This window comes from Macrotis lagotis, chromosome 6, assembly GCF_037893015.1.
Source record: "Macrotis lagotis isolate mMagLag1 chromosome 6, bilby.v1.9.chrom.fasta, whole genome shotgun sequence".
Lineage (NCBI taxonomy): Eukaryota > Metazoa > Chordata > Mammalia > Peramelemorphia > Peramelidae > Macrotis > Macrotis lagotis.
This window is the reverse complement of record NC_133663.1, coordinates 49,896,703-49,921,535: the sequence shown is the minus strand read 5'-3', so window position 1 is coordinate 49,921,535 and position 24,833 is coordinate 49,896,703. Positions and strand designations below refer to the sequence as shown.

Genomic DNA, 24,833 nt, shown 5'->3' with positions numbered 1-24,833 from the left:
AATAAATCCAGGTGGAGAGGCACAGGTAAGAACAGAGACTAAAATAGAGAACATGAGATAAGCAATGCTTCTTTTTTGGCTGCCCCATCTCTGCCCATTGGGAAGAGAGAGAGAAGTTGTTTAGAGGACCAGGCAAAGGTACTTGGGGGCTGTGATGAGCTCAATGACTCACCATCACTTTGGCTATGAATAGGCTGTTTTTTAGCCTTGAATTTACAAATATTATTTGGACCAGGTTGACTTAAAAGGCAATTCTGATTCCATTAGGCAGTGGTGATGCTCACAGCAGATATCTGAACAAGAGGGCCCAATGGAAGTTATAAGCATAACCCTGGGAAGAAAATGAAGTGTATGAAAATCTTTTCATATTTAAATTGGGGAGTTTACTGCTGAAGAGAAAGCTCAAATGGGGAACATAGTTACTGTTTAAGAATTTGAAATGTTATGCTAAAAATTGATTGAATTTATTCTTTTTCAAATTAAGGCAGAAAAATGGGTGAATTATCAGGAAACACATTTTAGTTCAATATTTAAAAGGATTGTAAACAATTAAAATTATCCACAAATGGACTGTGTTGCCTTGACAAATAGTGGACTCCTAAGAATTGGTACAGTTAAGCAGTGAATCTGTTGATAGGCAATATAGTGCAATAGATAGAAGCTCAGAAGTTCTGGGTTTGAGTATCACCTCAAACACATTTTTTAGTGGTTTCATTATAGTCAAGTAGTTAATCTTTCAGAGCCTCAGTTTCTTAATTTATAAAGTGGAGATAATTATGCTTGCACTAACAGTTTCTGAGTCCTGTTACAAAGAAAATACTTTATAAATCCTAAAAGTTAAAAAAATCAAATTTTTATGAATAACTTATAATGATATTTTTAAATTATCAATGACTGGAAGATTATACTTTGGGAAAATAATAGAGAAAATTCCTACACACCAGGGAGTGTTAGACAAGATAATTGCAACAACTTTTCCAATCCTAAACTCGAATTTTTTGAGATATCATATCAGTAATTCACATGACCAATCCCTGTTACTTATTTATATTAGTGAGATATTATAGATACAAATTGAACAGCTGATTCTGAAATTAATAATACAAACTTATTTTCTGGGGGGCAGCTAGGTGGTGCAGTGTATAGAGCACTGGCCCTGGAGTCATGTGATCTTAGACAAGTCATTTAACCCCATTTCCTTGCAAAAAAATCCAAAAACCACAAAAAGCCCAAAACAAAACAAGACAAATTTATTTTCTGAGCTAGTCAAAGACTCAGCAGGAGAATGCCAATGAAATTCCATCTTTGTTCACAGTTTCGTTCAAAGGGAATTAATGTTAAAACTGTGACTAGGAGCACTTGATATTTTAACTCTCGACTTAATTAAGGGATCTGGATAAAACTTGATCACTGGAATACTGAACATTCCTTTCATTGGCTAAAGTTGTGTACCAAAGTACCATCACTCCAACACCTCCTTTGGGTTTATCTTTATTCATATTTCTTTCCTGCTACTCCCCGCCCCCCAACAGTACCAATTATTTTTCTTTCTAACTCCAGCTAGAGCACAGTGCCATGGACATAGTAAACACTTGTAAATGTTATTAAATTGAACTTAAGAGGAAGAAGCAGGATTTAGACTCATGTCCTCTCACATAAGATCCAATTCTCATTCCTCTATATTATAATTTTATCATATTTCATTCAGGCCATCATTCTAATCTGCTGTTGGAATAATTCAGTGTTGGCTATTGTTTCCTTTATTTATAAATCATCTAAAAATCGGAACTGTCTCTTTATTTAAGACAGCTAGGTGGTACAGTATATAAGCACTAGACCTGGGCTCTAGAAAATCTAAATTCAAACCCATCCCTGGACACAGGTAAATCACGTAACCTCTGCCTTAGTATTCTCATCTAGAAACCATATTGAATAGCTAACTGAAATTAATTTTCCATCCTCTTGAAACTTGAGTGATCTGAAATAATTTCGGAATTCCAGAATTCCCCCCATTTTCTTGTTAACATTAGGAATATTTTTGGTGTTGGAACAAAGACTGAAGCACATTTATTATTATTATTATTTGGGGGGGGTGGAGGGCAAATGGGGCTGGGTGGCCTGCCTGGAGTTGCATAGCAGGGTGATCTTTGGGTGTCTGAGGCTGGAATTGGACCAGGGTGCTCTTGGCTCAAGGGCCAATGCTCTGTCCACCACCCAGCCACCCCTACTATTATTACTGTTTTATTTTATTTTGGGTCTTTTTTCCTTTTTTTCTTTTTTTGGCTTTTGCAGGGCATTGGGGTTGGGGTGGCTTGCATGACACATGGCTGGGTGATTGTTGGGTGTATGGGGCTGGATATGGGCTCAGGTGCTCCTGGCTCCAGGGCTGGGGCTCCATTCATTGCGCCACCTGGCCATACCTACAATTATTACTATTATTTTTTTAATTTTAATTTTTTTTCTCTCCCCTTTACTTTATCACTAAAGGAAGTCTATATTTTGTGGGGGGAGGGGTATTCTGTTTACTCTTAAACAAGAATATTTTATTAATGTATAAAAACATTATTTGTACAAAAGAGAATAAATATAAAATTTTTTAAAAAAAGAATATTTTGTTAAATTATTAAATAAATAATTAACAACGTTTGTATAGTGCCTTCAGGTTAGTAAACATTCCTCCTAATATCCTCCTAATAACCCTGTTAAATACAAGCGATTGTTATCCCTATTTTACATCTGAGACGGAGATTATGTGACATGCCCAGCCAGCATCACATACTCAATAAATGTCTGAGGCAAAATTTGAATTCTCTTCTTTGATCTACATAACACATGTATCCATCCTTAACTACGTTGGATAATTTAATGTATAATAGAATGTCAATTGACTAAGGAGGCCATCATAAGAAGTGTCTTTGTCATTCTTAATGATATCGCTAGAAATACTTGACATCCACTATTTCCTACAAGTAAGTTACTTACAATGAGGAAGCAAGCGCCCAAAATCAATGCTTTCATTTTCACATCATCTAATTCATAATGAATCTCATAGGTATCAGCAGTGATGTTATTGGTTGGAAGACCAGGCCACAGCCTAATAATAGTCCCCATGGTCTGTTGATGAAGTGATTTTACCTTTAAAAAAACAAAGTATTCCAGTAATGAGAAGTCATAGTCTTCTAAGAAATAATATCTAAAAAATTCTATTTAAATATATATTAGGCATATAGCAAAATGTTATTGGTTTACTTTAAAAAAGTGCTACTTGAACAATACCTCAGTGAACCCTTTACTCACATTTATATCACAAAACTCCTGACCTTTTGAAGTTCTTTCCTCGGGATTCTTGTAAATTGGAGTCTTCATAGGAATTCAGATCTAGATCTAGAAGGAACTTTAAAGGTTAACTAGTTTTACAAATGAGGACACCTAGACCCAATGTTATTGAATTCTTTGTTCAAGATTACCCAGCTATTGTCAAAGGAAGGATTTGGATCTAAGTGAGCAAAGGTAAGAGGGTTGGATCAACTCTTGGTTTAATACTCTGTTTTGTATCCAATGATTAGAGAACTGGCCTAGATGTCAGGAAGACTGTCTCATATTGGCTGTGAGATTCTGAAAATGATACCTAGCCTCTCCATATTATAAGCAATTCCCTAAGACTCCAAGTTACAGAGAAACTACTGATTGCATCGCTATAAAAAGTTTATTCATGTGATAATTCCAAATATTGAAGAAATCTTTAGTATAATTTCTATCTTTATTTTTGGACAGATAAAATATAAAATTTGTCTTAATTTTTTTTAGAATGGTTGGAAAGACTTCTTTGGGTCTATTTATTTTATATTATTACAATAATCTTGTTGTGATAGTAAACATAACTCCCCCCATCCTCCAAAAAATGAGAAACCTCAACAACAGTGAGAGAAAAAAAATGTACTTCAGTCTGTTCAAATTCCAATGGCTCTGTCTCTGGGATGAGTTGCCTTCTTTGTCATAAATCCACCAAAAAAGTTGCTTCAATATTTTTCCCATAGTTGCTATTACTAGCTGTACCTCCACTCTATTCCTTCCCACTCTCATTTATTCTATTTTCTCTCTCCTTTCATTCTGTCCCTGCTCAAAAGTGTGCTGTATCTGAGTACCCTCTCCCACAATCTTCCCTCTCTTCTATCACCTACTCTTTCCTTCCCTCCCCCATTAACCTTTATCCCATACCTTTCCTCTCATTTTTCTCTAGGGTAAGATAGATTTCTATATCCTATTAACTATGTATATTATTTCCTCTCTGTGCCATTTCTGCTGAGAATGAAGGCTCACTCATTCCCCCTTGCCTTTCCCCGTTCCACTCCATTGCAAAAGCTTTTTCTTGACTCTTATGGGAAATATCTTATCCCTTTCTTTTTCTGTCTCCCAGTACTTTCCTTATTACCCATTGTCACCATATTTTCACTGTATTATACCATTATATTCAGCTCTTTCCTGTGCCTTGTCTATATATGCTCCTTCTAACTACTCTTATGAATGAGAAAGTTCATGAGTTATCAGTATCTTCTTCCCATGCAGGAATACAAACAATTCAATATCATTAAGTTCCTCCTAGTTAGTCTTTCTCTTCCACCCCATTTATGAGTCCTGTACTTGGAGATCAAACTTTTGTTTGTTTCAGTAGGAAAGTTTGAAAGTCCTCTGTTTCATTGAAAGTCCATCTTTCCCCTGTAAGAGGATATTCAGTTTTGTTGGGTAGTTTTTGGTTGTAAACCAAGATCTTTTGCCTTCCAGAATATCATATTCCAAGTCCTATGAGCCCTTAATATAGATGCTGCCATATCCTGTGTAATCCTGAGTATAGAGCCATGGGAGTTGAATTGTTTCTTTCTGGCAACTTTTAGTATTTTCTCTTTGACTTGGGAGTTTTGATATTTGGCTATAATATTTCTGGAAGTTTTTCTTTTGGGATCTCTTTCAGGAGAGATTTTACCCTCTGCTTTTAGGATATCAGGGCAAGTTGGCTGTATTATTTCTTGAAAAATGAAGTCTAGGCTCTTTTCCTGGTCATGATATTCAGTGACCCCCAAATTTTTCAATTATCTCTTCTGGATCTGTTTTTGAGGTTGTTGTTTTTCCAATGAAATATTTCACATTCTCTTCTAATTTTTGTGGGTTATATTGGAATGGTTTTATTTCTTCCTGATTTCTTAAAAAGTAATTGGCTTCCTTTAATTCCATTATGCATTTTGAAGGAGTTATTTTCTTCAGAAAACATTTTATCTCCTTTTTCAGCTGGCCAGTTCTGCTTTTTAAGGCATTCTTCCCCTCAATTGTCTTTTTTGTTGCTTTTTCCAATTGGCCTAAACTGGTTTTTAATATATTATTTTCTTCAGTATTTTTTGGTGTTTCTTTCCCCAAGCCACTGATTTGGTTTTCATGATTTATGTGCATCGCTCTCATTTCTCCTCCCAACTTTTCCTCTACCTCCCTTTTGCTTTTCAAAGTCTTTTTTGAGCTCATTCATAGCCTGAACCCATTTTCTATTTCTCTTGGAGGTTTTGGGTACAAAAGCTTTGATTTTATCATTTTCTGAATCTTCCTTGGGACCAAAGTAACTTTCTATGGTCAGATTCTTCTTTTTCTTTAGTTTACTCATTCCTCTCAGTCTATGACTGATTTATTGCACTTCCGAGGCTTCGGTGATTTTTTGGGGGGACTATCCACGGGGGCTTTTAATTCCTCCAAGGTCTTATGGAGAGACTCTGATTGCTCTGTTGCCTGTGCTTTGGTCTGCGGATGACCACAAGCTCTCCCCTCTGCCCTGGAGCTGTGAGGTGGGTCCCCTGCTCCTCTATGGTGGTATGGGACTCCAAACAGCAACCTGGATTTGAGTGCGTGCAAACAGCTAAGTCCTGCCCCAGGGAGAGCAGAGAGACCTCTGCGGTGTCCTCCAACCCTCTTCTTATCTTCGGGCTGCTCTCTGGAGGTGCAGGCTGGCTCCCTGATTCTTGCCGCAGCTCTCACTGCAGGGCTGCTCTGAGGCGGGCACTGGCTCTGCACTCACTCTGGTGCAGCAAAGTTCTGTCTCTACCCCTTCAAGCGGTTCCTGGTGATCCCTGGGCCAGGAGGTCTGGAAACTGCCCATTCTGCCATGGACCCAGGCATCCCCAGGGATCTAGGCACCTCGGCCTGCTGTACCATGCTGTGGCTGTGCTCTCAGTGGTTTTTTTCCAACTCCCGGTTCCAGTGAAACGAACCTTTCCCACGGGAACTTCTAAGTTGTCTTAGACTGAAAAATTATATTACTCAGCCTTTTTGTGGGTTCTGCCCTTCTAAAGTTTGGCTAGAGTCATAATTAGGTGGTTTTTGGAGGTTTGGGGGGAAGAGTTTCTGGGAATTCCTGTCTTCTAGCTGCCATCATGGCTCCACCTCCCATTAATTCATTTTTTTTTTCTTTTTTTAGGTTTGGGTTTTTTTTTTTTTTTTTGCAAGGCAATGGGATTAAGTGGCTTGCCCAAGGCCATACAGCTAGGTAATTATTAAATCTATGAGTCCAGATTTGAACTCAGGTCCTCCTGACTCCAGGGACTGTGCTCTAGCCACTGTGCCACCTAGCCACCCCAAAACCTTCAGAATCTGAATGAACACAACATTCACATTTTTTTAGGTTTTTGCAAGGTAAATGGGGTTAAGTGTCTTGCCCAAGGCCACAACGCTAGGTAATTATTAAGTGTCTGAGGTCCTATTTGAACTCCTGACTCCAGAGCCGGTGCTCTATCCATTGTACCACCTAGCCGCTCCACCCCATTAATTCTTAAAAGAAAATACTGCTAGCACTTCCAACAGCTTTATCTGCATACCCTTTCCTTGTTGTTGTTGTCTATCCTTTCTTCTCAAAGTGGACCATGACATCAGGGATGTTAGGACACAACATGTACGTGAATGAAATTTAATGAAGGAAGGCTGAGCAAAGTCACCAGCCACACTTTCTTCTCTAGAGCCATCACACTTCCCTTGAAAAGAGAATAAAGTAGTAAAGAATCCAACACATGAGTCGTATGTGACAATGTGTACTCCGATCAATGCCCATTTTCTACCAGGTTTCTCTTGGGAGCAAGTAGAAATGTCTCAAGATTAGTTGTATGGAGTCAAGACTAGCAACTGCATTGATCTGGGTTCTGAGATCTTCCATTTCTCCCTAAATTATTAGGATCAATACTCAATAATCTGTCTATTTCTCTAAAGTGTCTCAAAGTTTAGAGTTTATTGTCAACTATATATTATAAAGGTAGAAACTGGGAACAATGGCCTAACTTTGAAGTTTGTATTAAATTATTTTGTATGTTGGGTTTTCAATCTAACAATTTTTTAATATACCTATATAGAGTTTTCTTAGCATACTAGACCATTTTCAATTCCATTATAGTTGAGAAAAATGAAGCAAATAGGGTAAAGTGACTTTCCCAGTGTCACAGAGGTAGTAATTGTCTGAATCTGTTTTGATCCCTGACTCCAATCTAAGCAATATTTTTTTAATGAATTAATGACTATTGACTATTATTAATTATCTATCCACTCCTTCAATTCTTATGATCTTGCACATCCTGGCTACTCACCTAGATTTCCTACATCTTAGTGTAACAGTCATCAACTTCCCATATATACAGATTTTTAACCATTTTATCAATTTTTCTGAAGCCTCAATTCATTTTGAAAGTTTTGGCTAGCTCAGAGAATTTTTACTCCTCCTCCTCCCTCCTTCTTCTACTATTACTTCTTTTTAAAAAAGCTTCATTTCAGATACAGCACCAGACCTGGAGTAGTCAGGAGGACCTGAGTTCAAATCCAGACTCAGACACTTAATAATTGCTATGTGACCTTGGGGAAGTCACTTAACCCCATTTCTTTAAATAAATTTTTTTAAAAGCTTCCTTTCAAAAGTAGATTATTTTTTGAAGTTTCTAATTGGGGACAGCTAGGTGATATAGTAGTTAGAGCACCAACCCTGGAGTTAGGAAGACCTGAGTTCAAATCTAACCTCAGACACTTGATAGATACTGTTTGGTCCTGGGTTAATCACTTAACTCTGACTGACTTGCCAAAAAAAAAAATAAACAAAAATAAGTTTCTAAATAAGATGAGCTATTTGCTCAGTAGATTAGTTGTCACCAGATGAACAGTTTTCAAAAGAAGAACTGTAAATTATAGATGATCTTAGGAAAATAAGCCTCATATCATTAATAGTGAGAAGAATTTAATTTAGAACAACTCTGATGTTTCATGCCTTTCCAGGAAAATTGAAATGGAAATAGCCAGCATTGGAGGGGCTAGGGGAAGAGAAGTTTATTGCTCAGTATATTATGGAACCCTGAAATGATTTCAAATCAACTCTTCCAGATATCTTTTAGGATAAATGAAAAAGGGGAAGTCAGGTACCACAGTGGATAGACCTCTGGAGTCAGGAGGACCTGAGTTCAAATGTGCCCTCGAACATTTGACATGTAGTAATTATGTGACCTTAAGCAAGTCACTTAAACTCAATTGTCTTGCCAAAAAAATGGAGTTGGGTGGGGTGGGGGAAACAGAAACTAAATACTCCATACTCTTTATTTTAATGGTCCTACTACCGGTCATAGAATACCAAATGAAAATCATAGATAAAAACAAAGATACAGCATACAGCAAAATATTCATAACAGATCATTTTATGTTAAAAAAAATGTGTGTGTGGGGGGGGAGTCTATGCCTATTGCTTGGAAAATGAATAAACAGCATCATATGAATGTCATTTAATTGTATTGTGCTGTAATATTAGGAATTTGGGGAAATAAGAGATTTGTATGAATGGATGCTGAATAACATAAGCAAAACAAAGAGAACCACATATATGATGACTACAACCCTGCAAATGAAAAGAATACTAAAAGGAAATTAAATTCTGAATAAATGAAAAACGAGTGAAGGACCTAGAGGACAAATGATGGAACAAACTTCCACTCATGGAACTGTCAAAGGACAGAATAGGTTATACATTATGAGAAGGATTACAATGTGGGATATTGTTGCTCAACTGTCTTTCCTGATCGTAAGGAAAGTTTCAGGCCAAACGGCTAGGATTAAAAGTATGCAACGTAAAGAGGAAAAACATTAAAAGTATTTGTTTTAATTTTTAAGAAAAGGGATAATGAAAGCAATTAAACTCAATCCATTTCACCACAATTAATTGCCTTGAAAATCTTAATCTCTACTTCTTAAAGAGGGCATAGGATCTATGAGGACAATTTTGTCGGAGTATCGAGAATTATTCTAGAAGTCCTATAGAAAACTGTCTGAGTTAAGACAGTTATCTTCAAAAAAGGGAAATGGTCTTTACTAAGAAAGCAGGCAAGTATGTTGCTTTAGTCATAAAATAATAACAGATGACTTTAATCGAGTGTTTTATTTACATCATCTCATTGGATCTTCCCGCAACACTGTGTGGTCCGTAGTATAGCTATTATTATCCCCATTTTCCATGTAAAGGTGAAGATCCATTGAGAAAATAAATCAAATTACATAATCCCATTTAAGTAAATTTTAAAATGCTACATCCTGGTAGAAATGCATCTATTAAATGGAAACACATTTTTATTGAATCAAATCTATCGATGGCATTACAATTAAGTATGAAAAAGTCTTGAACAAAGTGGATGTTTTTGAGGAGCCACTGAATGGATTGGAGTAATAATTCACAGGACTAGAGTTCGGGGTAGGATCCTAACTATTATCTAACTACATGGGATGGAGCTACTGAGAAGTACCAGTGCAATGATTTGTCAAGGTTCTCACAATGACTATAAGGCAGATTCAAAATTTCTTTCTCTACCCAACACAACCTTTCAAGTACAGTTTTTCTTATGTTATGGTATCTTAAATTTCCCATTAACAATAAATAATAATTCAAGATATTCAAATCAATTAGACAAAGGGTTGTCATTAAGTTGAGAAATGAACTCCACAAACACCACTGGAGATTTCTTACTTTAAAAATGGAATCCGAGCAACAGCAGGCACAATTCGAAGTGATGTTCATCACATGGTCTTTCTGCTCATTTTCAATTCTGAATTTTCCTTGACAATGGCTTCCACTTTGTCGCACATAGCCAAGAAGTGAACCAGGGGGTGACTCAACTTGAAGCTTTAAAAAAGAAAAGTTACATTGCACAATCATTACAATTACCATATGCCTTTTAGAACAGTTTTTTTAAAAAATCATGAAACTACTAGAAAGGTAATAGGTAATAGGCAAAGTGTGCTAGGTGCATTGGGAGAATTGATAGTATTTCCACACTCTCATGTCTTGAAAGGGTCTACAGATTGCTTCACTATCCTGTTTTTCCAATTCTATCTCTTCATCCAAAGACTGCTAGAAGGGATCACAAAGCATTGTATCTAATTCTGTTTCTTTGTATCTAATTCTGTTTCTTTATCCTCTCTTGACCTATAATTTAAATTACTACTAAAATGAGTAGAATCGATGACTTGTAAATTGTAAACAATTTTCTAGTTGTTTCCATATATGTATTTCCCTTTACCTAACAAAACAGATGCTGTAGACATTGAATTGTATCCTTTTCATATTATCCATACCCATCCCCAAATTTTTTTTCAGCTCAGCAACACCATGAGATAAGTATGTTATTAAATACTCGCACCCCCCACGAAAATATAGCACATAGAATTCACACTATGGAACCTAATGTGAATTCTTGTTGGAAATTTGTGACACAATCAACTACAAATTTCTCTTTTGAAAAGCCTAAAACATCCAATTTATTGAACTGTCTTGTTGGAGCAAAGAGGTTATAAACACTATTTAGGAATGTCACTTTTGTGGTTTATTTATTTTACATCATTACAATAATCCTTTTGTGATAGTAACCATAATGCCCTCCGCCCCAAAAAATAAAGACGAAGTTCAAAAGAAATGAATTGAGAGGGGACAAAAGCAGTATACTTCAGTCTGCATTCAGATTCCATTGTCACTGTCTCTGAAATAAGTTGTGGAAGGTCATTTTTACTTATTTCAACAATTCTGCCCATGGGTCTAAAATGACACTTTCAAAAGATAGAATGAGAAACAATAATGCTAGCAAAACTATTATACCCTATCAGAATCAATAGACTATCAAAGATTACCTCGCACCCCCCAAATAAAAGGTGATCAGAACCATAAATAGACATCTTGTGTCTAGGAGCACATACCACAAACTGTCACCAGGTGGGAATGGGCAAACAAACCACCCTTTCAATTATAAGTAGGGGATTAGACAAATTCACTACAGACTACCAGCCTTTAACACTTTATTTTAACTAATTCATGATAACTAATGTCTCTCTGCTACTAGAGAACTGTATTGCATCAGAATCCACTAAATCTGGTATGGTCTAGATTCAGCAGCCTAGTAATGCCCCAGTTATCCTACCTTAGTTTTGGTTTGAGGCTATTCATCAGAGGAGAATTATGACTTGTTCTGTTATGACTAATGTTGCCTAAGTTACTAAAGATGGTCAACCAGATACTGGTGAAAATTCATCTCAGATTCAAGGTATTGATTATTACCACTTGTCGAAACTTCCAATCACACAGACCCCTGACTTCCATAGAAACAAAGAAAAGCAAGGAGAATCTATTCACCTGAAAGATATTCATATGAAAATATCTTTTGCAATGGGATGAAAGAGAAGCCCTTGTTTGAAGATCTACCTCACTCACCTCTTGAATCATTGAGTCACAACAACAACAGCAACAACAGCAGCAACAGCTGAATTTATAAGGTCTGTGAATTTTCATTATTTCATGACCCATAGAGTCGGTAACCATCAAGGTAAAAGGTCGAGAAGATCTATACCGATTTCTTATGATGTCATCTGTGTCTTCAGTTACAAAGTAAATCATTTGTCCAGAATCATTTTTAATTTCGTATCTGTTGTTCGTTTCAAAGCCTGTCAAAACTGAAGAGGACAGATGAAAAGGACATTACTACTTAAAATTAAATTGGGTTACTTTTTATAAATATATATTTATATATATATAAACAAAATAAATAAATACTCATGGAATAATTATAAAAATAACATATCTAATAGTATGTTTTTCGAATTCTTTATATGATTATAACATTTTCCAGACTCTTCATGTAATTATACAATCATTTCATCTGATCATTAAAATAATCCTGAGAAGTAATCATTGCATATATTATCTCCCCATATGTATATAAATATAAAATATATAGGTGTATATGCATATGTATTATATATGATATCTATATCTATCTATCTATCTATCTATCTATCTATCTATCTATCTATCTATCTATCTATCTGTGTCTGAGAGGATTTAAATTTCTTGCCCAGGAAAATTCTAATTTACCTTAGCTAGTTAGAATCAGAAGAAGAATTTGAACTCATTTTTCTGATTCTGAAACTGTTGCTTTATCTAGTATGCCATTATACTTTCTCAACACACATGAAAAGAAATCATCTTTGTTTTTTATTATAGAGGTCATTAATTCAGTTCAATTTTATTAAGCATCAACTATACTCTTTAAATGCTGGCCTTAGAACCAGGAAGATATGAGATCCAGGAAAACCTGAATTCATATATCACTTTTATCAAATACCAACTGTGTGACTCAAGGCACATCCAGTGGGGGGTCAAATACTGGCCTATAGGTTGCATGCTTCTGAGTGTGGCTTGAACAAGATTAAAATGTAATTGAGAATTATTTAATAAAATCAAACAAAAATATAATAAATCACAGATAATATTTCATTTTAAAACTAACTCAATACTTGACCTATGGGGGTCTTTATGGATGGTTTGGTAGCTTCTGTTCTATTAGAGTTTGGGACTATGGTCATCCCTTTCATATTGAGACTTTCTCCATTGTGATTTTGATATATTGTGAATCAGCATAAGAAAATAAAAGGGAATTATTTTGGAGTTCTGCAGAAGCTGCAGACAACATTCAATAGTCAACAGATGACACAGAAAAATATTAGAAATTCATAAATGCATAAAATATATGTATGTTATATAAAATTAACACATTTTAACTTTTAATACCATAAGAATACAGGCTTGCTCTCTGGTATGAAAAGAAGGCTGAAAAATTTTACTGGACTTTCCAGATGATGAAGGTACTGCAATGTGGAAGAGATAACTGTACTGCTGTAGGCAGCCTTCTAAGATTTTAAGTCATAAAAGATTCACCCATCAGCATTGTCAGAGGGAGTTTCCTTATTGAAGAGTTCTCCTATACCAGAAAGGTACTGTTCCTAGCAACTATATTAGGACTTGGGAAAAATTACAAATCCCACCACATTCCTAAACCTTCAGCTTTTTATTAAATCCTACCTAAGTAATCTTGCTGGTTTGGCACTTTAAAAGAACAAAAGTTCCCACACGTTTTGTATGTATGTTATGATATTATATATTTAGTGGGTCAAAGTAATTAAGTTCTTGGTTGAATATAAGCTTGAGTTTTCAACAAATAGAACCATACAAAAAATGAGTTGCCTTATTCAGTAATGATGGCCCCACGTCACTAAAAACATTCAAAAAAAATAAACCAACACAACCAGTTTAAACATTCATGTGCCAGAGATACAGAACAGATGCCTTCAGTGGGATACAAACTGAATGAAAGGGACAGCTACGATAGGGGCTTTAGGAATTTTCTGATTTGTCTTAAGTCAATGCCCTAACAGATAATCAGAGAAAATTTGTTTATAACCCTGTTCTTCATTTCAGGGGCTGTCATTTTATCAGTAGGAAATTGATTTAACTTTTTTGCTGAGTTTTTTCCAAGGCAATGGGGTTGAATGTCTTGCCAAAGGCCATCCAGCTAGGTAATTATTAAGTATCTGAGGCCACATTTAAACTCAGGTACTCCTGATTCCAGTGCAGGGGTTCTATTCACTGCACCACCTAGCCACCCCGATTTAACTTTTGATCTTCCAAATGAGAGGTCATTGATTTCTTTTTTGATATTTATGTATTTTTATTGATAACTTTTTTTCTAAATATTTACTTCTTTGTTTCCTACTGTGTAATAAAGCAATAAAAAAAGAAAGTGAGAGGAAGGAAGGAGAGAAGAAAGCGAGAGGGAGAGATAGAGAAAGAGAAACAGAGGGACAGAGAGACATGAAGAGACAAAGGAAAGAAGGGAGGAAGAAAGGGAGTGAGAAGGAGAAAGGGGAAAAAAGGAAGAAATGCAGGAAGGCAGGCAGAAAGGAAGGAAGGAAAACAGAGAAGAAAGAAGATAGGAAGGAAAGAAAGGAAGGAAATAAAGGTCCCTTCTTCACAATGGAGAAGTGAAGTGTATTTTTTCATCTCTTCTTTATGGTCATTTTTTTTGGTCTTTATGATTATAGCATTCAATTTTGTTTTATTGCTTTTTATGTTAACTGTTGTCTTTGTGAACTCTTTTTTAAAATTATGATTACTTATTTATATTGTGTTCCTAGGTCCTCCTTCCATAAATTCCTCAAAAGAGTAATATAAAAGAAAGACTGGAATTGAAGTCTGTATTAAGATTTTGGCTTGATTCAAGCAATGTATTCTAATGTAAAATATACATACTTTCCAGAAGTTCAATCTGCTGATGAACTTGTATTTTCTTGATCTGTTGCAAAGAACAATTAGGATAAAATAAATTAATTCTACTACTACTACTAGTACAACATTATAAATGTTTAAGTATACCTAGTACTTGAAGATGATGATAATAAATTAAGGCAAATTTTCAAAATAGATACAGTTTAGAGTGCATAATACAGATGATTCCATTTGAAGACATTTTTAATAAAACTTTTATTTCAATTAAAACAAGCAAACAATTCCATGGATATAAGGTATAAAGATATATATATATATATATATATATATGTATATATATATATATTTATTAAAAATGTGTTTAGTCTAAATATATCTAGAGTTCAATTTTTTAAATCACAATCACTTAAAAATGATTCTATAGAAAAAAATGTAAATGTGAAACTTTAATTCATAGAGGGCTATCCGATGAAAGTCATATTGAATAAACATAAAATAGTCAGTTTAATTCAGTCTTTTCTTTCAAATTTTGTTTCTTTTATTCTGAACTTAAGAAATAAAACAAGTATTTCCACAAAATAGTAGAATAGGGAAAAAAGGTGATTGCATATGAAACTGCAAATCTGTTCTCTACTACTTGCTATTCCTTTAAAATTATCATGTGATTATACTTTTCCCCATTATTATTCTTTTCCACCCTAGATATGGCTACCATTTGACATATACATATACATATATATGTATAATATATATATATATATATATACACATATATATGTATATACAAATGTGTGTATAAGTCTAAATGTGAAATCATTCTATATATACACATATTTATTAGTTCTCTGGATGCTGATAGCACCTTCCTTCATAGGTCTTTCATAGTTAATTTGGGTATTTTAATAAGCAAAATGTCTTAGTCACACAAAGATATTCTTAAAATAATACTGTTGTCACTATATAATTTTCTCTTGGTTCTGCTCAATTCACTCTTCATTATTTCATGCAGATCTACCTATTTTTCTAAGATCATCCAACTCCTCATTTCTAATAGTCCAGCATCATTCTGTCATAATCACATAACACAACTTGTTTAGTTATTTCTCAGTTGAGGAATATCATTAAAACTTTCAGTTTTTTGCCAACAGAAAGAGAGCTGTGATCAAGAATTTACAGTATAAAAGTTCTTTTCCTTTTCTCCCAATCAGCTTGAGAAAAAGACCTAGTACTGCTAATGCTGCAACAAAGGCATAATTCTAGATTGGTCTGCAAAATGGTTGAATGAATTCACAGTTATAGTGGCAGTGAAGTAGTGTCCTAATTTTTCCACTTACCCTCTGATATTTATTGCTTTTACTTTCTATCATTTTAGTCAGTGTGACATCTGACAAATATTCAAAAGACTACAGTTTTGATTTCTTCACAAGGAAAGTCTCTGTACAAGTCCTTTGCATCATTGATCAATGGGGGAATAACTCATATTCTTATAGTTCTGACAAAGTTTGTTTTAATACATTTGAGATATGAAACTTTTATCTGAAAAATTGTCTATCATAACAGCCCTGTTTGTGGTGGTAAAGACTTGAAAATTAAGTAAATGTCCTTAAATTGGGGAATGGCTTAACAAACTTTGATATATGTATGGCATGGAACACTATTGTGGAGGGATAGGAATGCAGGGAAGCTTGGAAGGATTTACATGAACTGACGCTGAGTGAGATGAGCAGAACAAGAACATTGTACACCCTTAAAAGCAACATGAGGGTGATGATGAGCCTTAATGGACTTGCTCATTCCATCAGTGCAACAACCAGACACAAGTCTGAGGTATCTACAATGAAGAATATCATCTGTATCCAGAGAAATAATTGTGGAGTTTAACAAAGACCAAAAAGAAAAAAACCCATTATATTATAATGCAATTTTACAATATTATACTTTATATTTCTTCCTTAAGGATATGATTTTTCTCTCATTACATTCAACTTAGATGAATGTATAGCATAGAAACAATGTAAAGACTATCACACAGCCTTTGGCGGGGGAGGAAAGCAAGATTGGGGGAAAATTGTAAAATTCAAAATAAATAAAATCTTTCTAAAAAAAATTTCCCCAATTTTCTGCTTTCCATCTGATCATTGTTATATAGTTTATTTGTAAAATAAGCCTTTTAAATTTATTTTAAAAATTTAATTAAGATGAAAAGCAATCATTTTTACATTTTAAACTGCTCTGCATCTCATATAAATATAAAATGATGTTTTCATTTATCTATAAATTTATAAGGTAATATAGACCACATTCTAATTTTCTTGCAATATTTATTATAATATAATATAAATTTATAATTTAATATAATAATATAATGTAATTTCTCTTTATATATGGGTCATATATCCATTTTGTTCTTACCTTGGTAAATGGTAAAATATTGGTATATGCTCAATTTCTACTAAAATGCATTTCAGTTTTCCCAAAATTTATTTTTACTAAATAATGAATTTTTATTCTAAAAAAACTTGTCTTTATACTTGTCCAATAGAAGGTTACTATATTTATTTGATGCTGTTAATTGTAAGTCTTTTGTTCAACTGATCTAGCTTTCTATTTCTTAGCCAGTACTAGATAGTTTTGATAATGACAAGTCTTATAATAACTAAAAGTTCTATTTAACTTCCTTTACTTTTTCTTTAGATCCTATGTTATTCTTGACTTTTTATTCATCCAAATTAATTTTGTTAATTTTGTTTTTGCAAGGCAATGGGGGTTAACTGATTTGCTTAAGACTCGTATGTAATTATTAAATGTCTGAGGCCTTGTTTGAACTCAGGCCCTATCCACTGCGCCATATAGCTGCCCTTAATTTTTTTTCTTATTCAGTTAAATAATTTTTTGTTTCTTTAATTGGAATAGGATTCATAAATTTACATAAGGTAAAATTGTCTTTTTTATTATATTGACCTGGTCTGCCCATAAACCATTAATATCTCTCTGATCATTTAAGTCTGATTTTATTTCTATAAAAATGTATTTTCCCCCTAATTTTGTTTATACAGTTCCTGGTTTTGTTTTGGCAGGTATACTCCCAGATATTTTATTCTACCTAGAATAATTTTAAATGAGGTATCATTTGAGATCTCTTCTTGTGTGGCTTTGCTTTTGATATATATAGGAATGCTGATGATCTATTTATTTGTTTTACAATCTTGCTACTTGGCTAAGATTTTTATTTCAACTAACTTTTTAATTTTTTTTTCAGGATTTTCCAAATATCATCCTATATCATCTGCATATGGGATATATATATATATATATATATATATATATATATATATATATATCCTAGATTATCCCCGTTTTAGGTAATTTTTTATCAATTTAAGGAAAAATATATTTATACCTATACTTTCAACTACTTCTTAACAGAATCGAGTGTAATAATTTATCAAAAACATTTTCTGAATCTATTATATACTCATATTTTTTTTCTTTTATTATTCATATAATCAATTATTCTAATAGTTTTCCTGTTAAACCGCCCTTCCTTCACTGGTTGTTGTTGTTTATCCTTTATTCTTAAAAAGACCACGACATCAGGGAGGTGATGCCATGACAAGAATTGGATTTTAGTGTGGGGTGCTGTGCCAAGTCACCAGTCTTAATTTCTCCTCCAGAGTCATTTGGGTCCAATGGCCAGATGTATATGAGGTCAACTAGAGATGGCCCTAGGGGTGAGGCAATCAGGGTTAAGCAACTTGCTCAAGGTCACACAGCTAATAAGTGACTATGGTCTGAGACTGGACGGAAACTCTCATCCTCCTGACTCTAAGGCAGCGCTCTATCGACTGGGCCACCTAGTTGCCCTTTTCCTGGAATATATTAAGCTTGGTCATAATGGATAATCTTTGCAAGATATTGTTGTAATCTTTTGGCTAGTGTTTTATTTAGGATTTTTGCATCCATATTCATTAATGAAGTTGTTCGTTAATTTTCTTTTTCTGCTTTCACTTCCAGTTTTAAGTATCAATATTGTATTTGTTTCATATGTGTTTGGTAGGCTCCCTTCTTTTCCTATTATTCCAAATAATTTATTTGATATTGGAATCAGTTGATCTTCAAATTTTTTATACAATTCACTTGTGAATCTGTCTGGTAATGGTGTTTTGCTCTTAGGAAGCAAATTTATTTTCTGTTCAATTTATTCTTTCTGAAATAGGTCTATTTGGATATTATATTTGCTCTTGTTAATCCAGAAGTTTATATTTTGATAAATATTCTTCCATTTCACTTAAATTGCTAAATTTATTAGTATATAATTAGGCAAAATAACTCCCTATAATAAATTTAATTTCATCTTTGTTAGTGGTATATTCATCCTTTTCAATTTTAAAATAAGTAATTTGTTTTCTTGTCTTTTTAAAGTCAAATTAACCAATGGCTTATCTATTTTATTGACTTTTTCCATTAGACAACTCAATTTTATTAATTTGGGCTTTTACACTCAATTATATCAATCTCCCCTTTAATTTATAGGAGTTCTAATTTAGTGTTGAATTAACAATTTCTAATTTGTTCTTTTTCTAGTTTATTTTAATTGTTTGCCCAATTCCTTGATATGCTCGTTTATTGATGTATTTACTCATAAATTTCCTCCAATTTCCACTTTTGCTATAATTCATGGATTTTAATGTGCTATTTCATTATTATCAGTCTCTTACTGAAATTATTTTTCCTATTTGTTCTTGAACACTCTTTCTTTAACATTAGATTTTTTAATATCCAAGCAGTTTTTAATCTATGTTTCCATCATCTCTTTTTAAATATAATTTTTATTGCATTGTGATCTGAAAAGGACACTTTCAATATTTCTGCTTTTAGCCATGTAACTTTTATTTTCTAATATATGATTAATCCTTGTAAAGACACCATGAAAAACTGAGAAAGACATATTATTTGCTATTCCCATTCAATTCTCTTCAGATATCTATCATATCGAACATTTAAAATTCTAGTCACTTCATTGACTTGACTATTATTTTAGATCTGAGAGGGAAGATTAAAGTCTTCCACTATTATAGTACTACTATCCATCTCCATCTATAATTCATTTAACTTTTAAAAATTTAGATTTAGAGTATTTGGTACATAGAGGTTCAGGAATGATACTGTTTCTAATTAAATGAATCGGGAGTAAGCAAAGACACTTTACCTGCTGCAAATATTCTAGACCAGGTGGGCATCCAGGCAATGGCAATGGTGCTGGCATCCATGATATCTGGTTTTCTTGAAAATTATTTGGAGCTTGAGAGCCATTACGTGAAACGTATATAGGAAAGCTTGTGGGTTGAGTTAGGATTGGTGATCCATAAGATCTGAATCCTTTATAGTTTGTACATAAGCAAATGAAATCATTGGGAGTTAAATTTTGTTTAAAATGTCCACACTATTTTACCCCATATCAATTTTATCATGTTAAAGTAAAAGCAAAGATAAGTCACATTAATCAGCACTGAGTCTATTTTTAACAAACATAAAATTAAACATTTTCTGAAACAATAAAATATTTCATAAAATATTTACTAATGCATATTTTCAAATCTCAGAGCCCCTAACCATCTTAAAAGAAACAAACAAAAGCATATAGACATATATAACAATAATAGACTACCTGTATTGAAACACACACACAGACAAATACAAATGATGTATATGAAATCAGGTAGGATAATCTTCAGAGTAATATTTAGGAAATTACACATATACAACCCTAATAGATTTTTCACATTTTCTTCTTTTTATGAACATTTGGACTGTCAAGACAAAGAGAAATGAATACATTGTGGCATAGATGAAGTAACCACAGATCTCCAAAACCTTCAAGCTATCCTCACTAATGCCAAATCTCATTCCTGCTGGGCTAATTATGTAGCTTCAGTGGGTTCCTACTGCTCATGGGATAATATACATTATTTTTTATCTGGGTATTTAAGGAGTTCCATAGTTGGACTCCAAACCTACTTTTTCCACCCTTACTTCACAATATTCCTCTTGTTAGATTTTACGTTAAGCCATAATTTTGACAGATATTCTCAGAACTCAAATGCCATCACCTGTTTCCATGTCTTTCTTTGAGTACCCTTTCATGTCTTGTCTTCCCTGTCTACTGAAATTATTGCCTTTTTTGAAGGCACAGGTGAGGTGTCACACCAATCCTGAAACATTTCTTTACCTGTTTTGCCCTCATCGACTTTTCCTTTAGCATTTCATCAGAATCTCCAAATTGCCCATATTACACTTATTTATGATACTAGAGAAGTGTAGAGTGCATGCAAGGAAAAATTGGGAAAATAAATGAGAGTCAAGAAAATTATGAAAAGAGAATTTACAAACTGAGATAAAAGAGTCTTCAAATGAAATTCCTCCCTCTTTTTGGTCATTTCTTCCCAGAATCTTCATTTAAATGAGCCCCTACACTCCTTATCTTCATTCCTTTAGTCCTTTCTAGGCCCCACTTTTGACTCTTCAGAACTTTTCTTCCTCATGTCCCTGCCTACAACCTCCTTACCCGTAGTTTTTTTTTAGTAATACTTAATGTTTTTCCTTCATTTGAAGAAGACCATGGCATCAGGGAGGTGATTTGGATTTCATCATTCGAGTGAGGGGTGCTGCCTCTCACTCTCTTCCAGACACATCTGGGTCCAGGAGATGGTGCTTGATGTGAGGCAATCAAGGATAAGTGACTTGCCCAAAGTCACAGATTAGTTTCTTAGACTTTCAAACTACTGTAACTCCTGACTCCAATGCCAGTGATCTATCAATGATATCTGAAGATTTTTTTCACCTTCTCTGAAGAGTTTCTTACTTGTCTTCATTGATTTTGTTTGTGTATAAGTTTTTCTTTTTCAAGTTTTGAAATGTAAAATTTACATTTGGTCTTCTATAATGACTTCTGTCTCTTTTGGTTAAGAATTCTCACCTTAAAATCTGGGACACTAATACATTGTTGGTGGAGCTGTGAACTCATCCAAACTTTCTGGAGAGAAATTTTGGATTATGCAAAAGGGCAAAAAAAAAAAAAATCTGCAATACCACTACTGGGTCTATACCCTGAAGAGATGATAAAAAAAAGGGTAAAATCATCACTTATACAAAAATATTTATAGCAGCCCTGTTTGTGGTGGCAAAAAATTGGAAATTAAGTGAATGTCCTTCAATTAGGGAATGTCTTAACAAACTGTGGGGTGTGTGTTTGTGTGTATATGTGTGTGTGTGTGTGTGTGTGTGTGTGTGTGTGTGTGTGTGTGTGTGATGGAACATTATTGTTCCATTAGAAACCAGGAGGGATGGGATTTCAGGGAAGCCTAGAAAGATTTGCATGAACTGATGCTGAGCGAGATGAGCAGAACCAGAAATACACCGTGCACCCTAACAGTAACACGGGGATGATGATCAACCCTGATGGACTTGCTCATCCCTTCAGTGCAACAACCAGGGACAATTTTGAGCTATGTGCAATGGAGAATACCATCTGTATCCAGAGAAAGAAGTAGCAACTTTGAACAAAGACCAAAGACTATTATCATCAAATTAGAAAAAAAGCATTATATTATTATGTAATTTTACTATCTCATACTTTATTTTTCTTCCTGAAGGATATGATTTCTCTGTCATCACATTCAACTGAGATCAATGTATAACATGTAAACAATGTAAACACTAACAGAATGCCTCCTGTGGGGGGGGTGGGGGGGGGAAGCAAGAATGGGGGAAAATTGTAAAACTCAAAATAAATAAATAAAATATTTCTTTAAAAAAAAGAATTCTCACCTTAGAAAAGGACTTATTTGTCCAAATTATTTATAGCAGTGCTTTTTTGTGACTAAGAATTGGACATTAAGGGAAAGTCCATCTATTGGAAAATGGTTGTACAGGCTATGAACAAACATAAGTGATTATGATCAAAGATCATTGTAACAAGAAATGACAAGCAAGATGATTTCAGAAATACCTGGGAAGACTTACATGAATTGATGCAAAATGAAATGGACCAAGTCAGGAGAACACTGTACACAGTTACAGCAATATTGTACAATGAAGAACTGTGAATAACTTATTTTCAGCAATAAAAAGATCTACGATAATCCCAAAGGACTCATGATGAAGCATGAAATTTATCTCCAAATTAAAGAACTGAAACTGTCTATATACAGACAAAAGCATACTGTCTGCCTGTCTTTCTTCCATTTTTTGGTCCAAGTTTTCTTGTATAAAATGTCTAACATAGAACTTTTTTACATGATTGTACATGTAGAATCTATATTTAATTATTTGCTGTTTCAACGAAGGATGAGTGAAGGGAGGAAAAGATAGCATTTGGAATTCTAAACTTAAAAAAAATAAAAACAATTTGAAAAAATAATTTAATTGAAAAAATTCTCTCTTTAGCTATAATTGTGAAAGGCAGAATAATGATGATGATGAAAATAATAGCTAACATTTATATAGTTCCTACAAGTTTGCAGGGCTTTAGAAATATCATTTCATTTGGCCATTACAACAACTTTGGGAAATAATTGCTAACTTTATTGTCCCCATTGTACAAATGATGAAAGCACGTCCAATGTCTTGAGTAGAGTTACAAAGTTAGTATCTGAGATCAGATTCATGCTCAAGTTTCCCAAATATATATATATATATATATATATATATATATATATATATATATATCCACTATACCATATACTCACCATACCACTGTACCACTATACCCTCTAGGTATCTCCTTTTGCTTTCTACTTTTTATATTAATGTTGCGATATTTTATATTTTGACATTCTCTTTAAGTTGCTGCTCCAATTTTTATTTTGGCCTAATAGATTAGGAATTTTCCCAATAGAGACCCTTCCTTCAAACTTTTCAGTTCTTTAGACTATATATTAAAAAAAAAAGATAATATGTATGGACAAGAGCAATACTGTCATGAGAAAATGTATCTCCCTGAAACCTTGACCCAGGAATCCTAAAACTGAACCTGAAAAATACCAGTTTTCTTCCTTTGGTTTAGTTTTAGGACTTACAGAGTAGATCACTAAGGTGAATTTTGGTGTACAAACCTGGCTGATCACGAGAAGTATAGGGAGGAGGGTCTTCAGATCTTAAATTGGATAATTTTTCTGTTTCATCCTTAGATCCAGTATGAGCTGTAGAGGCCAGAGTAAAAACACAATTATAAAAGAGAATGTTATTCTATACTCAAAGTATTTGGGGATTGTTTAGTTCAAAATTCCAGTCAAAAAGTTTATATAATAGAATATTGTTATATTTTTTGCTTACAAAAATGTTCCATGGGATAAAATCTAACATAAACTACTCATTTTAGATATTTTTAAAAATGATGTTTCCAAAGTAAATGAAGTAGAGAACTGAGTAATTCTATCAATTGTTTAAACACAATAAAACTGTGTCGTTGCTAGACTGACCTGAAGTTGTGAATTATTACCATCAATTAAAAATTTGTGTTTTATGATTTACTGATTAATCTCTTCCAAATAGTGGCAATCATTTTGTTATGCTTTATATGAATAAGAAAGAAATAGGTCACTTTCAGAGTAGTTACTAAGGTAGGGTAATTGGCACCTTGCCTTATGGTTTCAAAATTGAGAATACTCATAACACTCAGGCTGCTTCAGCAACAGAAATAATAGAGCTTAGGACCTAATTAACAAGATAATTCATTAAACGAGGAATTCTAAAAGGAAAATTTCTTCCTTCCCATGGTTTACCCCATTCTCTCTCACTGAAGTACTCCAGATACCAAAATTATTGATTAGATCTCTGAAAAGACTTAATATATTGACACAAATAGTTCAAAGATATGTTTTCATTAGTATTATAAGTATTAATTCAATGATGCAAATTGTGATCCCTCCATATTTTAGTAGACAACCAGTATATGAGTTACCATTGATGATAGAAAAAAAAATCACCATTTGATGGCCAACTATCTACATAGGAAAGTATTTCCAATCAAATGCAAAAATTCCACGTGTAAGACTGAAAATAGCATAAAGCTAAACTATATTAAAAATCAAATGTAAAAACATAACAATAGCAACTTCACTGCAATTCATAAAAACAGATGTTTCAAATTGTGTATATATGTCTGTGAATGTAGGAATGTATATATTCATATATCTCATTCATATACCTATCATTTTAAGTTTTTATATATTCTCTT

General features: G+C 33.6%; 1 protein-coding gene across 1 annotated transcript in view; it reads right to left on the bottom strand.

Moving 5' to 3' along the window:
• Window positions 1–2,159: 2,159 nt before the first annotated feature.
• LOC141490821 (phospholipid scramblase 4-like) overlaps window positions 2,160–24,833 on the bottom strand; it is a 34,379-nt gene continuing 11,705 nt past the window's right edge. Inside the window, exons 2-7 of the mRNA XM_074191123.1 lie at window positions 23,710–23,796; window positions 19,806–19,975; window positions 14,621–14,663; window positions 11,747–11,985; window positions 10,013–10,168; window positions 2,160–3,135 (exon numbers count right to left, since the gene is read on the bottom strand). Coding sequence (XP_074047224.1) covers window positions 2,881–3,135; window positions 10,013–10,168; window positions 11,747–11,985; window positions 14,621–14,663; window positions 19,806–19,975; window positions 23,710–23,796 — 950 coding nt within the window. The 3' untranslated portion in view covers window positions 2,160–2,880. The remainder of the gene's footprint in view (window positions 3,136–10,012; window positions 10,169–11,746; window positions 11,986–14,620; window positions 14,664–19,805; window positions 19,976–23,709; window positions 23,797–24,833) is intronic.